This window comes from Schistocerca cancellata, chromosome 4, assembly GCF_023864275.1.
Source record: "Schistocerca cancellata isolate TAMUIC-IGC-003103 chromosome 4, iqSchCanc2.1, whole genome shotgun sequence".
Classification (NCBI taxonomy): Eukaryota; Metazoa; Arthropoda; class Insecta; order Orthoptera; family Acrididae; genus Schistocerca; species Schistocerca cancellata.
The window spans coordinates 518593327-518608633 of record NC_064629.1 but is presented as its reverse complement, the minus strand read 5'-3'; the positions used below and the strand labels follow the sequence as shown (position 1 = coordinate 518608633).

General features: G+C 38.9%; 1 protein-coding gene across 1 annotated transcript in view; it reads right to left on the bottom strand.

The window, feature by feature from the left end:
- Nucleotides 1-15307, bottom strand: part of LOC126183450 (transforming growth factor-beta receptor-associated protein 1-like) — a 165396-nt gene that overhangs the window by 49216 nt on the left and 100873 nt on the right. Inside the window, exons 10-11 of the mRNA XM_049925444.1 lie at nucleotides 2149-2350; nucleotides 1811-2020 (exon numbers count right to left, since the gene is read on the bottom strand). Coding sequence (XP_049781401.1) covers nucleotides 1811-2020; nucleotides 2149-2350 — 412 coding nt within the window. The remainder of the gene's footprint in view (nucleotides 1-1810; nucleotides 2021-2148; nucleotides 2351-15307) is intronic.

Below are 15307 nucleotides of genomic sequence, written 5' to 3'. Positions count from 1 at the left end.
CAAAATCAAAACACCCACATAACATTTTATCTATGAGATTCATTCAAATGAAACCAGGTCGGTGCATCTACCTTTGTCTTACACATAAGGTGGCACCACATAATTATGGGTACGGTGGCGCCATCTATTGGTAGAGAGACTGACGTGTGCACACCGTTTGATGTTGCATACCACCAGTGTGGTTTCACACTGAAGAGAAGGTGCTCACACATGTTATCGTCCACTACCAAACATGTGAGTAAGTAGGAACAACAAGGAGTCATTCAATTTTTGGTGGCGGAGGGAGTTGGAGGCCGTGAAATGTATCGACAGATGAAGGCTGTGTACAGTGAGTACAGTCCGAGTCATTCAAGTGTTATGGAATGGTGCCAATGATTCCTTGAGGGATGCGAGTCACTGGAAGATGATGCTCATCCTGGACAGACTCATCATGTCATCACACTGAAAATGGTTGTGGAAGTGAATGCTTTAGTCTTGGACAACCGCAGAATCACCATGGACGAGATCCATCGGTTACAGAGTATTAGCGTGAGCACTGCCCACACCATAATGCATCAACACTTGAACTTTCGAAAAATCTGTGTGCAGTGGATTCCCCACCAACTGACTGCTAAACAGCACAATACTCAAATGGTGCTGTCTTTGAGTCATCTGCAACATTATCATGAGGAGAAATAAGGCTTTGTTGCATATTGTCACAGGTGCTGAAACATGGTGTCACCATTTTGAACTGGAAAGCAAGCATCAGAGCAAGCAGTGGAAGCACACTACTTCACCACCTCCAAAGAAATCAAACAACATGCACACCAGTTCTGGTAAGGTCATGATGTCCTCCTTTTTTGACCGTAAGGGCCCACTGCCTGCCGAGTTCCTGGAACAGGGAACCACCATCAATGCCCAGTGTTATCAAGCCACTTTAGGGAACCTTACATGAGCCATCAAGCCAAAACACCGAGGCATGTTGTCCAATGTTATTATCCTCCTGCATGATAATGCTCGCCTACACACGGCCAATGCGGAGACGACAACACTGCAGCAGTTTCAGTGTGAAATGCTGGAACATCCACCATACAGGCCCGACCTTCCACCGTGTGACTTTCATTTGTTTGGACCTCTAAAACAAGCTGTTAGTGGCCGATTCACAACAGATGATTAAGTGTGTGACTGGGTCCAGGCCTGGATCCGACAGCAGCCTACTAGCTTCTTCAAGGATGGAATCAACTGGCTAGTGTTGTGATGGGATAAATGGGCCAACAGTTTTGGCAACTATTTTTGAGTATGTGTACAGTATATAAATACATTTTTGAGTTAATAAAATAATGACTGTTACCTTACACTAGTGACTGGGTTTCATTTGAATGCACCTCATAATGAAACTCAGTTGCTTCAACAAAACTCTCAAAATAGTGCACTGTATCGAAAGACAGTCCAAACGCATCAAAACAGTCAAACTTTTTGCACTGGAATGTTAACTTGAAGAAAGTTTTCCAGTACATTATCCTTAAGTTAAGAGGAGGGAAATGCAGGAAACTTGAACCAAGACACTCAGAACAAGATCTGAACCTAGCTCTCTTGTGGAATATTTCAAAATTTCTATGTAAAATCATCTTAAGTAATGCTAATATTGGAGATAGAATATTTATACAACAAGGAGCCATTGTTGTGAACTGCTGCTTTTTATGTCAATCTAATTATCTACTTTTTAGTACTGGCATTGAAAGGATGTTGTATAGTTCCTTATTAGGGGTGCAAGGCTGAACATACAAGCAATTGTAAAAATTAACAACACAATATTTAAGTAATAAAATACCTTTCCATACAATACTGCACATTCCTCATGCAGGTTGCTGTTAAGCATTTTCCCCAACAAGAGCTGCGTGCGACAAAGGTTGGAAGTCTGAAGCAATGTCTGAAGTTTCAGTCTAATAGTTTTAATATTTTCCGGTGAAGTTCCATCTTTTTGGAGCTTGGCAATGTTTTCTAAATACAAAATAGCTAACTGAGTGTGAAACTTTTCAACCTGAAAAATAAACAGTATACTAGTTAAAGGGACAAAATATGACTGATCTTCCACTGCATTACAGCAAAGCCTCTCTTTGACTATTTTGTGACTGCCATGAATCATCAGATACATGGTGTTGTAGTTACCTGCAAATTCTTGTCTAGTACTATATATTCGAGGTACTTTATCACTGCTTTTGGGTAACGGTAAAGATATTCTAACACCACATCAGGCTTCAGAGCCTGGTGAGTATCTTGTGAACGCAGTGTGAAAGCACCAACACCAATTTCTTCATCTTGGCTTAAGACATAGTCTGCATACCTCCATATAAGATCAGTATCTTTAAGACTGTAAAAAAAAAACACAGTAGTTACTCTTTAAATATAATGTTCTTTTTTATGTGATTTTAATTCTGAATTTTATTAAATAAAAGCTATACTACAAGTGTGAAACAACATTAAAAACACCAGTACTAGCAAAACGAGCATGCAGCTTTGAATGAAATCATAATATATCAGTTAATATATTTTTATTACAAATATGAGGGAACATAATGTTACACAATACAGTAAATGTAACCTGTGCCTGATGTAAGACTAAGGGTGCAAACAAACCAGTCTTTAACAATCTTGTCATGCTGCAAATGAGGGACAATAAAATTCACTGCAAAGTGCGCTGTCTTCTCCCTCTCCTACACTGCTAATGGATTCACTGGAATAATTTAATCAAGTTCAAGTGCTTGTGCCCTTGGAAAACAATGTGCCACCAGGCAAAACATTATGGTTCCAATATTAACCTGTGTTATGAGATAAAGATGTAATTATTAAGGAAGAATTCTGTGTTTTCATGATAGATTATTTACAGTGTATAATTGCTACAAACTAATAGAACTGATGCATATCTGTTGTTGAATATTAAACACAAACAAGCCTATATAGACAGGTCTCAAACATACAACACCCAATCGTGTTCACAATTTTTTAATGTGTCAAAGAAAAAGAAGTTTATCTTTCACGTGATGACAAGGCCATTAGAGACTGAGCACAAGCTTGGATCAGATCAGGGTGGGGAAGGAAATTGGCTGTATCCTTTTCAAAGGAACCATCCTAGCCATCACCTTTATCAGTTTATATTAATGATGGAAAAGCTAAATCTGGATGGCCATACTGATATTTGAAGCCCACTCCTCTGAAATCAAGTCTATCATCTTGGCCACAAAATCATTTTACTTGATCAGTTTGTTTGAAAGACAGTGAGAGCAGGCAGGGGGGGGGGGGGGGGGGCAGAGGGGGGGGGGGGCAGAGGGGTGGCAGAGGGGGGAGATGGGAATTTTTCTTTGTTGGTATTGATTACATTGATTATTTCAATAAAACAACATGGAATCATTCCCAAAAAACTATGAGAGATTTTTTACCAATTTCTTTAAACTGGAGTCCGCAGCTGCACAAGTGACATAATTTCTCCTTTATTTGGATGTAAATTTTCCACATTTACTTTTGTTTAATACTTACAGCCAACTAAATGTATAATGATATTATATAACATAACACATATTGTGGGTATTATGGTTCAACAGAACAAAGCAAAAATACAATTCTACTTATGTAAGGTCACAAGTAAGTGGTGATATCTGAGTGTGCATTGGTGCACAGCTATCAATGTCTACCAATGATAAAACCAGTGGAAATGTCAATAATATGTAGCCTAAATATTTTATCATTCCTGAAGTTTAAGAACGTTCACTTCTTCAAACATAATCAATGCAGTGCCATTAGGTTGATTTTAGACTGTTCAACTATCAAGACTGCATCACAGCCCAGCACAAGAAAAGCAGAATGTTCCCCAGTTGCCCAACTGCATCACATAGAATGTTTTTGTATCACTGTAGCATAATTAATTTAGTATTTGCTATGTTTCTGAATTTTCATTAAGTAATTACCATAGTTTTCTTTGAATTAAAGGTAATGACCAAATGTTCCACAACACCAAACTTGTAACAAGCCTCTTTAACACTCTAGTGGGCACGCCGATGTATAAATTGTGCCAACCTCAAATAACATTGTCTTGTACTGTACTGATGTTGTTTGACAATGTGAGCTCATACCTATTCTCTCATCATTGCTTCAGCTAACACAGTGATAAGCTTTCTTGTCATATGTCCAAGTGAGCAGCAGTAATATAAAAGAAACAGTGAGTTAGGTGAGAAAACATTTACAATCTGTGCAAGAAAATGACCCAGATTCTGGGCTAGCAGCGCAGTCCCACAATGAGGTAGTTGTCTGTGAGACAATTAGTAATCAAATAAGCTTTTGGCAGGTATCTGATGCAATTATGCTGTTTAATGCCCCAAGGTAACACATGTATGTGGCAAGAGAGTGATACAGCAAAAGTTAATTTTATTACTGCTTAATTAAACAGTGATTTAGCTCATATAACAAAGTTTATTTTATCATTTTTAATCCAACTAAGATTAAACTGTGATTATGCTCATACACATTTTCCTCGGTAACATAAAGATAGCTATTCTTTATATGTGTAGAAAGTACACTGCGCAACCCACTCAAGGGTTAACAATCATAAATTTAATGCATCACTTTCACAGGGTATATTTACACACAGAGTAAAGTATGCCATTATAAGATCCCTCTTTTCAGAAAGGTAGTAAGGACAGATATTAAAACCAATCAACCATATAATTATTAACTTCCTTCTCAAAAATTTTGGAAAAGATAATGTCTTTAAGTATAGTTGGGCATGTCTTCAAATATAATAATCCGAGTCAGTCGCAATTTGATATAAAGAACAGCCTCTCCACTAAACTTTCCTTCCAGCTTTTCACTGACTATTTATTAAAATATCTACATGACAAGATTCACCTACAGTAATTTTTTGTGATTTGTCTAATGTATTTTACTGTGCAAATCACAACATTCTTTCAAAGAAACTTAAAAGCTCATAACTTTCAAGGTATAATGTTTAAGTCTTTCACTTTATATTCAGCTGATAGGGAAGGAAGAAGGAAGATACGTGTTTAACATCCCGTTGACATGGCCATTAGAGATGGAGCACAAGCTCAGATTAGGGCTGGATGGGGAAGGAAATCAGTCATGCCCTTTCATAGGAAGTATGCCAGTATTTGCCTTAAGTGATTTATGGAAATAATGGAAAAACTACATCTGCATGGCCAGACACGGATTTGAACCATTGTCTTCTCAAATGCATGTCCAGTGTGCTAGCTACTGCATCACCTCATTTGGTTAACTAATATGAAGCAGAGGGGCATGTTACATAGCTACCTCAGCTCTCATGATGAATCTTCTTCTGAGTGGGGGCAACTTATAACTGGCAATTCAAAGGTTCAGTTTTGGTATTGCTATATATAAATGACCTCCCATCTCACAGTGATAAAGCAGAATTTTGCTCCTTGCTTATGATACAAGCATCATAATCACACCCAACAGAACAGACAACACATGAAATTTTTAAAGACATGTTTGAAACAGAATGTTCAAAATTTACGGGTGAGCATACTGATCATAATTTGAACTGGAAATCACATATTATAGGTGTTCTCAAACACTTAAGTTCAGCAACATTTGCTCTATGTGTAATTGCTGGTTTTGGTGATGAAACCACCAGAAAATTGGGCTGCTTTGCATTATTTCATTCTTTGACGAGATACGGACAAATCGTGTGGGGCACTTCCACAGTACGCGTTACATGGAAGCATGCTGTAAGTATAATATCTACAGTCCATCCTCGAACTTCATGTGGGCAACTGTTTAAAAACTCTGTGGCTTGTAATATGGGACAGATGCACTTGGCAAAACATATTATAAATACTGGTTTCAACCTGGATATATCTTACATCAACTATCCAGCTAATTAAGATATGGAGTACATTTATAGATCTAACTGGGTGCTTGCATTAACCTATACCAAGATCAGATGACGGTAACTCTGTTTTAGCAAAACCAGTCATTGTAAATAAAGGTTTTGCAAATACAATCTTCACTCACAAGTTGTCTTCCTTCAAGTTAAATATAACAAACACAACATTACCTCACTCTTGCACATAAAGAAGCAAAGTATGCAGCCATAAAAACATTTGATCAACTCACTAGTTAATTAAAGGTACTGGAATATAATGAAAGTTTTAAAAACAAATTCAAATAATTTCTGCTTGACACCTCCTTCTATTCCATATATAAATTTATGAGTAGATAGTACACTAGGGGTGGATAAAGATATGGACAGATCAAATACACAACACATTACCATGCCTTATATAATCCAAGAAAACTCTTGGCAATGAAAACAGCTTCCTGTTGTCTCAGAATGGATAAACACACATTCTGTATTTCTTATACCATTCTACCAGCAAAATAGTGGCAAGTTCAGGTAACAATGACGGACGCAGATAGTGACTGTGCAACCTTCCTGCCTAAGTAGACCACAAAAGCTAAATGTTATTGATATCTGGTGACTGTGGTGTCTTTGTGCTGACATAACCAGTCCTGGATCATGACAGTTGTGTGAGCAGGGGCCCACTCATCTTGGAACACACATTGTACCATGGGATGGACCTGATCACGCAAAATGGTCACATAATACTTGGCAGTAATGTGACCTTGCAGGATAACCATGGAGCCCAAGGAATGCTATAATATGACTGCCAAAGTCATCAGTAAACACAAACCATGTTTCACTCTTGGCAGCAAGCAGCCTGCACTGCATGCTTGGGGCAACCTATGCCAGACATAAACTCAGCCAGAAATTGGAAACAGTGTGAAAAAAGACTCATCCAAACAAATGACTTTTATCCAGTGCTCCATAGTCCAGGTGTTATGGCTTCCGTATGTTTTCCTGAAATGGGCACTTCCATAGCTGATGTGTCATTTTGGAATTCCAGCTCACCTTGCAATTCCTAACTTATGGAGATTTTCTGTCACTATCCTCTTCAACAATCGTCCATCACAGTCAAGCAAAACACACTTATGTCTGCATTGTGACTTGGCAGATTATGTTGTTCTGCTTTCTCTGTATGCAGTATAAACCTTTAACATGATGCTTCTTGAAATGCCAAACACATCGGTTATCTTGGTTATGAAAGCACCCACCATATGAGCAGTAACAATTTGTCCACATTCTAATTCACTTAGCTCCAATATAATCCACTCACAACTACATACAACACTATTCTGACCATGACTAATACATTCCGCAGATGCATTTCATGGTCAAATACAACAGCACAATATGAAGGCTTGAATAGCATTTCATTTATGTTCAGGCATGCATTTCTCACAGCGTTTCCATATTTTTGTCTAATCTCTATACATGTGGTTGGGTTGTGTGTCTCAAATTTTGAAAGCGAGAAATCTAGTTCTGTAAATGGCCAGCATGTAGCCATGCTTTCACAGAGAAAACATATTTTATTTATGAACCTATTGATACATTCTGTGTAATGATGATTTGTCATGAATATGATTCACAGAACAAGAAAAAACTAAAACTAACTTTCAAGGTGTCTGGGTTTATGTTACTGCATGCAATGTACTTAAGAACTGAAGTTATTAATTGGAAATGATATAATCACAGTAGTTTTCTGTTTTGCCTCTTATTTGTGTGTACCTATCACTTATGACTGTGTGTGATTTTGAAAACTAATTTTTTTCACCTAATGGGCTTTCAAAAGAACCATGTAAACATTCCTAGATCTCAATCTCTACATATTCAGATTAACTTTTCAAATACAAAAAAGGAAGATGAAAAGAAGTTCTAAAGATAGGATCCTATCCTTCACCTGCATGAGTGGGTCCATGATTAGTTACAATCAACATGAGATTTCCACATGACTTGTATTCATGATATTGTACAGTCAAATCAACTTGGTAATTGCTCTACAGCCAAAACTGACCAATACTAGAACAAATAAACACTATTATTGACAAAATATTTAGTCCAAGTAGAAGTAATGTAGCATTTGAAATAATTTCTACTTACTGTGGAATCAAACCTTAAAAAAGCTAACTGATCTCCACAAACTTCAGCATATTAAGAAACGATAGATTCACTGCTAATTATCATAAAAAGGTCTGGCATTCGGCTCCGTGGTAGGAAATGGACCTAGGAGGCTGTCAGATGGCATAGTATTGCAGCAGTGCTGTGCTCGCACAGTGAGCATACCACACATCTCACCACATGTATAAACCAGCCAACAGTGTTTCTCGCAGCCGGTATAAATACAACTGTCCAGCTAATGGTCAATCATTTCCATACTCATGTCTCATATTGTCATTACTATCATCACTGTATTACAGATTATTTGATAACAACCTTGCCTGGCTCTCTCTCTCTCTCTCTCTCTCTCTCTCTCTCTCTCTCTCTCTCTCTCTCTCCGCCCCCCCTCACCCCCCCCCCCCCCTCTGATCACGATTTGGATATTTGGATTGTTTCTCTTTTTTTCCTGGCCTGTTGACATTATTGTGGTGAAGGTTTTCCCTTTACATCTTGTTCTTACATAGGTTGCTTTGATCTTGTCCTTGTCTGTGTCCCATCCACCATCAGTCAGCCGTGTTTAGCTTGGCTATTGCTTTGTGTCGTGTTCTCTTCCAAAGGTGACCCATCCTCATTGCGGCTTCACTTTTTTCTCTCCTGGGTTCCAACATATGTGCTGACATCCAGCTACTGATAGATACAGCAAAGCGATATTCTTGTCTGTATATTTTCTTCTGCGACACACCACGGTAGTCACCACAAAAACCAAGACTTGAATTAACTGTAAAAACTTAACATGAAGAGCGAGTCAGTAAGCAAGAGTTCTTTCACCAATCATGTAAACACATCAGCAGCCTCCAAAATTAATCTGACACAAATGAGTTAACGCTTTGATGACTGTGAAAAATTTAAGAACTCTGGTAAACAGGTGGCAAGCCTGAGGACCTGCAAGGAGTGGGGAAGAAGGAGCTAGTGGAGTAACACCGTGTTAAAAAAACTTGGATCAACTGGCCCGCATGATAATACCTTATAAGGGCCCCTAGCCAGGAACAAGGTGAAGATCCCAATGGCAGCTTTGGTGGGAAAGAAGTACTTTAGAAAGGCAGCTGGGGTTAATAAAGAGACAAGCTGATGCATTTTAGTTTCTGTGGTTTGTTCTCCAGAGGCTAAGGGAAGAATACCGTGATTAAAAATCACCCCCGTCCTGTGGCAGAAGTTGGACATAGGGTTGATAACCTGCTTTGCAAAAAAATCTGTTGTGAAACTTCAACAAAGGAAAGCCTGACAGATTAAGGAAGATGGACTAAGCATGGAAAGGACTGACAGCAATGGACAAATGACTTGGGGAAGAAAAAAAAGGCACACAAAGTGTAAGTCAGATTTATATATGGGAACCTGTAATGTGAGATCTACATGACATCCAGGAACCTTGAGAGAGTTGCTTCATCGAACAATGAAACTTACTCAGAGCATCATAGTGCTGCAAGAAGTAAGGTGGACTGGAAGGTTGAATCTAGAAAAGAAAGAAACTAACATTTTACAGCTGCAGTGAGAGAAAGCATGAGTCTGGCACATGGTTCATGGTCCAACAACAACTAAAACATTTGGTAATCAGTTTTACGTATATAGACCAAAGCAGGGAGTGAAAATTTCTACCAAATCCATGAGGCAAACACGGATCTCCTGCTTACTAAGCAGGTGCATTAGCCTCTAAGCCATCTTTGGCACAGCGGTTCCCACAACTGAACAGATTACTCTGGCACGCCTCCCTCCTCGATCCACATTCTCAGTGCCACACCAGTCTACTTTAAATTCCCCTTACACCCAAACAGAACTGCCAAAGCTCTCCATGTTCTGGAATAGTACCTCCGCATCAAATGTAAACGGTGGATCCAGCCTGAAACCCAGATGCTGTTACTTACATAAATGAGATGCTCCAGTTTCAGAGACTTTACTGGTCACATACAGATATGATTTTACGAATATAGACTTAAGCAGTGAGCAAAAATGTGTACCAAGGCCAGGAATCAAACTCAGGTCTCCTGCTTACTAGGGGCAAGGTGGCAGTGACTGGGGTGGCAGTTAGAATTAGGATCGAGGAGCAAGGCATGCCAGGGTAATCCATGCAGTTGTGTGAACTGCTGTGCCAAGGTGGCTTAGTTGCCACCTGCCTAGTAAGCAGAAGACTCAGGCTCGATTCCCGGCCTTAGTACAAATTTTCACTCACCACATTAATCTATATACATAAAATCATATCTGTGTGAGAACAGAAAAGTCTCTGAAGACTTTATTGGTCTCACACAGATAGATTTTATGTATGTAGACTGAAGTGGTAAGTGAAAATTTAATTACAATTAACATCCATGCATCAAACAGAAGAATCCAAAGAAGAAGAGAAAGAACTTTTGGAAAGTTCATACAATGGCTGTCCACAATGCACCATTAAAATAACAGTTTTTGACCTAAATGCTCAACTGGGGAAAGAACAGATCTCCAAACCAAAAAATGGACTTCACTTCATAAGCATGGTGGCAGGCCCAACACCGTTCCCACATCAAGACATACATAAAGGAACATGGAAAACATCACATCAAACTGATCACGTGCTGCAAGACGCAAGGTAAAAATCAGATTTGTCGAATGTGAGGAGCCGTAGAGACCCAAATATAGATTCAGATCATTTTTTGGTACAGGCACGAGTGGGGGGGCTACAATCTCCGATGCAGTGCAAGGAACATGAGCCAGTATGCCTCAATATATCAGCTTTTGAATCAGCTGAAATTAGAGAAGAGTACCACAAGAGGATAACACAGATACTCAAAAATGGTGGAGAATGCAGTAAAATCAAATACCAATGGAGAATAATTAAAGACACATACAAGGCATCAGCAAATGAAATGCTAGGAAGTGAAGCAAGGTACACAAGACCCTCACAGTTCAATGCCAAATGCAGAATAGTAATGGAAGAAACAAACAAGGCATACAAAAGGGAACCAATCACAGTGTATGAAGGATGTGGAAGATTACAAAGAAAATTGGAGGACTGGAAAGAAGACTCCCCAGAGAAGAAATATAGTTTCTGAGGAATAAGGATGAGGCAACAAAGTTTTACAGAGAAGTAAATGTAGTATAGAAACCTTTTGGTTGTAAAACAAGCCTGATAAAAGATGAAAATTTTTAAGTGAGCGGAAAGTAATATGTGAAAGATGTTTCCAACACTACTCATTCCAGAATACTAGCATCAAGAAGCCCAACAGGGGTACATGAAGAAAAAGATGCTTATGGCATAGATCCACCAAACCTATGAGGAATAAGAACTGCCATGAAGAAACCGAAAAACAACATGAGAGCAGGAACAGACTGCATCACAGCAGGACACCAAGGAGGTAGCCTTTCAATGGATCTTCTTAAAGATGGCTACTTCAGTATGGGAAGAGGAGAAAATGCCTCAGCAATGGAAAGAAGGAATAATATGTCTCATGTATAAGAAAGAAGATCAGTTAGAATGCGTAACTGTTGGGTGATCACATTACTTAACTTGGAGTATGAAGAATTCTTCTCCAATATAGTATTTCACTATTTCCTCCTACAATTCAGAGAGAGATAGAGACATATCAGTGTGGATTTCTCCATTGAAAGTCAACTGTATATCATATCTATACTCTAAAGTAAATCCTAGAGAAGATGATCAAATTTGGGATTGGCACAGATCAGCTCTTTATAGACATTAAAGCTACATATGATAATATAGATAGAGAGCAATTATATCATGCCCTGGCTGAATTGGGAATCCCCAGCAAAACAGTGAGGCTAGTGAGACTAACAATGATCGAGGCACAAAGCAGCATAAGAAATGGAAGAATGTTGTCTCAGATACACTGAACATCGAAAACAGTGTACAGCAAGGTGACGCACTGGCCTGTTTCCTTTTTAATGCTGCCCTAGAGAAGATGGTGAGAGATGCAAACATTTTGAGCTGAAGGATAATCTCCCATAAATCAGAGCAAATGCTCACTTACACAGATGATATAGATATAGTGGGAAGAACCCAAAAGGCAATATAAGAGACTTTTATTGCCCTTGAATGGGCTAGTAGGAACACTGGATTAAACATCAACCAGCAGAACACAATATACATGGGTGCCAGAGAGGTACACAAGGGGAACATATCAGTCTCAATAACAGTGGAAAACTACATTTGAGTTAGTTGAGCAGTTCAAGTATCTGTGTTCAACAGTCACCTATTCATATTCCACTGCCTACAAAATCAAACAGAGACTAATATTTTACACTAACAAGATTCTTATCATCAAGGCTCCTGACCTGTACTTCCAAGTTACTCACCTACAAAACTCTTATAAGACCAGTGCTTCCATATGCCTCCGTAACTTGGAGCCAACTGCAAACGACATCAAAATACTGCACACGTTCGAAAGAGAGATTCTTCAAAGCATCAATGGCCCAATTTGTGAAAAAGAAATATGGATGAAAAGATACACTCATGAGTTGTACATCATTTACAAATGCCCACATACCAGAAGAATAGTGAAATCATCCATAATGAGGTGGGCTGGGCATATAGCCCAGATCGGTGATGCTGAAGTACCCAGAAAGGTATTACAAGAAAATCCAGGAGGACAGAGATGGTCTGGTCAGCCAAGGATCAAATTCAAGGATGGAGTCATTGAGGATCTCTGGAAAATGGGTTACAGAAATTGCACAGCTCTTACAATGGGCTGACATAAATGGTGGGAAACTGTTTAAGAAGCCAAATCTTACAAGGAACTGTAAAGCCACAAAAGATTAAGATGAAGAGGGGGGGAAGAGGAGGAGGAGGAGGAGGAGAAAAGTTTAATAACTTGATATGTTTGCTACTTCTCTTATTTCCCCAAACAGAATTCGATACTGATGTGATAAAAACATGTGTGACATATAAATGATGGAACTGCCTTCTCAAACACCTTGTACACACTTTCCACATATAACAAATCTCTCTTCATTTTTGTTCTCTAAATTCACAATGGAATTTAAACTGTAAAGCTATTCCAGTAGTTTTCTATCTACCTGATATATGTGTTTAAGCTTAAACTTTGTGTCAAATTACATAAAACAATTGCAAAATTCTCTTTCAGTTTCATGCAAATATCCTCCAGGATTTTTTTAATGGGAGTTTCTAACGTCAGAGTTAACCTCACTTTTCTTAAGCAAGTCACTCTTCAATAGTATATACTTTGTGATTAAAGGAAACTTACTATTATTTTAAGTTCCATATCTGGTGATGTAACTGACACAAAAACCCTTCTGAACAAGCACCGCACTTACAATCGCACATAGATACAAATATTTCCTCATATCTGTGGTAATTGTGGAATACTTGTCCCATCACATAGTCAACTTTGATTGTCCTTGTCTCCACATGTCAACTAAAATTCAGTTAATCAGACTTCAATAGTTCAATGCTAAGAACAATGTTCTGACAAGAAACTGGAAACATTCATACCCATTTACCATCATACTCAGCTCCCTACGTAAAATGTGCTCTCACCAATGTGCACAGAATCCATTTGCTCCTTGGTCTCTCTTTGGTAATTATTGTACCTCCTATTCACAGATACTATACACTAAGGTGACAAAAGTCACAGGATAGCGATATGCACAATACAGGTGGTGGTAGAAGTGCATACAAAAAGTATAAGAGGGCAGAGGATTGGCGGATCTGTCGTTTGTACTCAGGTGATCCAAGTGAAAAGGTTTCCAATATAATTATGGCTGCACAGTGGGAATTAACAGACTCTGAATGCAGAAAGGTAGTTGGAGCTAGATGCATGGGACATTTCACTTCAGAAATTATCTGGGAATTCAATATTCCAACATTCACAGTGTCAAAAGTGTGCCGAGAATATCAAATTTCAGGCATTATCCCTCACCATGGACAACACAGTGGCCAGCAGCCTTCACTTAATGACCAAGAGTAGCAGCATTTGTGTACAGTTCCCAGTGCGAATAGACAAGCACTGGTGCATGAAAAAACTATAGAAATCAATGTCGGACATATGACGAACATATTCGTCAGGACAGTGCACCGAAATTTGGCATTAATGGGCTGTGGCAGTAGATGACTGACATGAGTTTCTTTGCTAACAGCACAACATTGACTGCTGCATCTCTTCTGGGCTCATGACTGTATCAGTTGGACCCTAGATGACTTGCAAACTGTGGCATGGTCATATGAGTTCCGATTTCAGTTGGTAAGAGCTGATGATAGAGTTCGAGTGTGGCACAGATCCCACAATGTCATGGACTCAAGTTGTCAACAAGGCACTGTACAAGCAGTTGATGGTTCCATAATGGTGTGTGTGTGTGGGGGGGGGAGATGTTTATATGAGATGGACTGAGTCCTCTGATCCAAACGAACCAATCGTTGACTGGTAATAGTTATGTTCAGCAACTTGGAGACCATTTGCAATTATTCATAGACATCATGTTTCTGAACAATGATGTCATGTCACTGGGCCACAATTGTTCCCAACTGGTCTGAGGAACATTCTGGACAATTTGAGTCAATGATTTGTTCACCCTGATCACCCAACATGAATCCCATCAAAAATTTATGGGGCATAATTGAGGGCTCAGTTCATGCATGATATTCCTGCAGTGGCAACACTTTCGCAGTTATGACTGGCTATAGATGCAGCATAACAATATTTCTGCAGGGGACTTCAAACTATTTGTTGAGTCTATGCCACATTGAGTTGCTGCACTACACTGGGCAAAAGGAGTTCCAACATGATCTAGGTGTAACCCATGGCTTTTGTCACCTCAGTGACAGACTATGTTGCTAAATTTTCTTTTCATAGCAAATTAACACCAACAATTTTTTCACGTAATCTGCAGCAACTGATGTCATCTACACCAGAAGACATATCTCAGGCTCTAGCAACAGCTGCATCTTACTGTATGCTTCAGTTTACATCACTCTACATTTCACAATGAAACAAATAATGACAATTAGGGTTTAATATCACACTTATATGTGGAAATTGCTCCATGATGCAGACCATCTAGCTACACCAGCCAAAAAAATTTAACATACTGTGTTTTCTTCTGAATTAGTTGGTGTTACCTCAATGCAGACATTCATCCAAGTACAAGGAACATCTTAGGCAGACTGTAATGGTCATAACCATCTTTCAAATATTAAAAATACATGAACTGCCTAGCTACAAACAAAATCTCCTGCATTATTTCAATGTGTCCTCAATTAGACCACAATAAGTGCAGTGAACCAACTTTAGAAATCTTTAA